General features: G+C 48.6%; 1 protein-coding gene across 1 annotated transcript in view; it reads right to left on the minus strand.

The window, feature by feature from the left end:
• Positions 1 to 465: 465 nt before the first annotated feature.
• Positions 466 to 2505, minus strand: part of PTS (6-pyruvoyltetrahydropterin synthase) — a 5888-nt gene continuing 3848 nt past the window's right edge. The window contains exons 3-6 of the mRNA XM_009997419.1: positions 2260 to 2282; positions 1241 to 1297; positions 980 to 1050; positions 466 to 601 (exon numbers count right to left, since the gene is read on the minus strand). Of these exons, the coding sequence (XP_009995721.1) occupies positions 466 to 601; positions 980 to 1050; positions 1241 to 1297; positions 2260 to 2282 (287 nt within the window). The remainder of the gene's footprint in view (positions 602 to 979; positions 1051 to 1240; positions 1298 to 2259; positions 2283 to 2505) is intronic.

The following is a 2505-nucleotide window of genomic DNA, read 5'->3' on the forward strand; positions in this document are numbered from 1 at the left end:
TGAGCCTGCAGCACAGGGGGGGAAAAACCAACAACCAAGGTAACCATGTAGTTCCCATTCTCAAGAATATTTCTCTATTTGCTCAGGAGGCAAAAAAAGCACCAAAGCCCAGGTTATTACTAATCATAAATTAATTAAAAGTTTAATTAGAGAAGAATCAAGGACTTCTGTGATTGGACAGGACATACATTTTGCCAGGCTGCCTCTAGAAAGCTGCTTGATTGAACATGGCACGACTTCCCATCAGCTTGGTGGTCTGGGTTTGCAAAACAGGAATGTCTTGAGCAAAAAAGCAGGTAGGTCAACAGGTTCTGTGAAGCCCAGTTAGTAGATTGCTGCAAGGACTCTTGTGAAACACACATATCTGTCCTTATGTAAGGCACAACCACTGCCCAATGAAGTAATCCACTGATCTGATTATGCAGCAGAGCTCCTGACCAACCAACCTCCAGCCCACGTCAGTTCTCAGAGATTGTCTCTTTCTCCTTTATAAACAACAATGTTCTGGTCCGTTTCATACACTTTGACTTTATAAAGGGTTCCCACAGGCAGGAGCTTCTTGAGGTTTTCCCAGATGAACACTGCAACGTTCTCCGTGGTGCTGAGGGTGAAACAGGAGCAGGTTCAGGACTGACAGCAGCGATACCTGAGGGAGCCGTGCCCAGAGTGGGCCAGGGGGTGCTAAGGGCCACAGGGAGCCATGGGGGCAGCTTCCACGTGGTGATACCCTGAATACAAGTGGGGCTTGAGTCACTAGCAGCAAACATGGATTAAACAAGGCCTAATTAACATCCTATCTGCCCCCCCCAAGCTGTCCACAGAGCTGTGAATGGCTCCTCTGTGAAGGACACCTGACACACAGGTGTGTGCCCCTGGGCTGTGGCACAAACAGGCACCTGCTCTTTCAGATATAGGACTGAGCCCTGAAAACTCTTCCTTGAGCCTGCAACCCACGCCACGAGGAGCCTCCACCACCCACCTCACCACCTCAGCAAAGTAGGGCACATCCTTATCCAGGTTTTTGTGGTCGAGGGGCTCCATGATCGCCTGCTGCAGAGAGAAAACAGTGACCACCTTCTCCTGCCTGCACAGGTTCATTATTGCCAGGCACGTGGGACTGGAGCAAGGCAACAGTACATGAAAAAAAAGGGTAAGGGCCCAACATCCACCTGTTAACTTCACAAACTGCAAAGCTCTAAGCAATTCTCCTGGGGGATTTGTAGGCAAACAGCCACGTTACCTGCATGTATTCCTTCAGGTCTGTCAGGTTCATCACCATTCCTGAAACAGGGTCAATCTGCAGGGGAAACAAGAGGGAGAGTAGTAGCCTGGCCACACATCCCTATTGCCAAGGCTGCCCTGAGTCTGCACAAATCAGACTGTATCTGTGTGCTCAGAACATCTAAGCCATCAGAAAAACCTTCCCATCTTCAGCCAGGGAGCTCCAGCACTGCTCCTGTGATGCTCCCACAGGCTACACACATCATACTAACAGTTCCAGTGGTTCCACTCCCTCATAAAAGCTGCAACCAGGGGAAGGAAACTCACTGAAACACTCAAGCACCAATCTAGCATGATCATCAGCAACAAAACAGGCACTGAGATGCTGAGTTGAACAAGCAGGGACACAAGAGAGACCAGCCTGAGCTCTGGGCATCCTCCCATTGGAGAAGGCACAGCTCCAGGAGCCCAGTCCAGTTATGTAGCTCACAGCATGTTTGGGGAATGGAGAAGGAAGAGGCTTCAGGATTTTAGTGTCAGATCTGAATAGAAATCCTGAACTGAAAATCCTCAGATAGTTATTTGGAAAACATCCAAACCAAAGGGCCAACTAAGCCACTCACTCTTGCAAAACACACAGACCAAGGACAGGGTGAAGGGTGGAAAACAACTGCAAAGGAACCATTTCCTTTTGTATTTATACACAGCAAAACACCTTGACAAAAGAGCAGAGAAAATCAGTTCCTGGAAGTGCTGAGCCTGCCTGTGGCTCAGCAATCACCCAGAGCAGCTCCACAGACCTCAGCAGAACCTGCACAATATCTTAAGTTACATAACCTGGACCCTGGACTTAAATGTGGTCACCTTGTTAGAGGCAAAGTGACTGGAAGAGTGATTATGGAAAACTTTCTTCTGCAGTGGTGTGAACAGAGCTTCCACAAACACCCTGGGAAACCCTGAGCTGGAACTCCAGCACTGTGGGAGACACAGACCCATCTGTCCTAAGGAATGGAAAAATAAACTGTTGCTGCCACTTACCTGTCCACAGACAGTGACTATAACTGAAAAAAAAAAAAGAAAACATCAGGTGACAACAAAGTGACACTTTGAGACAACTTCTTATTACCTATTTAGCTTAACAGCTTACAGCCCTTTGGTTCAACCAGGGTTCAACCCTCCTGCTGCGGGGAATTCCTCGTCATTCCAAAGAAAACCCCCAGAGCAGCCCCCAACATCCACAGCCACAGCAACAGCCACAAACCCAGCAACAGCCACAACCCCAGC

This window comes from Chaetura pelagica, unplaced genomic scaffold (genome assembly GCF_000747805.2).
Source record: "Chaetura pelagica isolate M959 unplaced genomic scaffold, ChaPel_1.0 scaffold775, whole genome shotgun sequence".
In the NCBI taxonomy this organism is placed as follows: Eukaryota; Metazoa; Chordata; class Aves; order Apodiformes; family Apodidae; genus Chaetura; species Chaetura pelagica.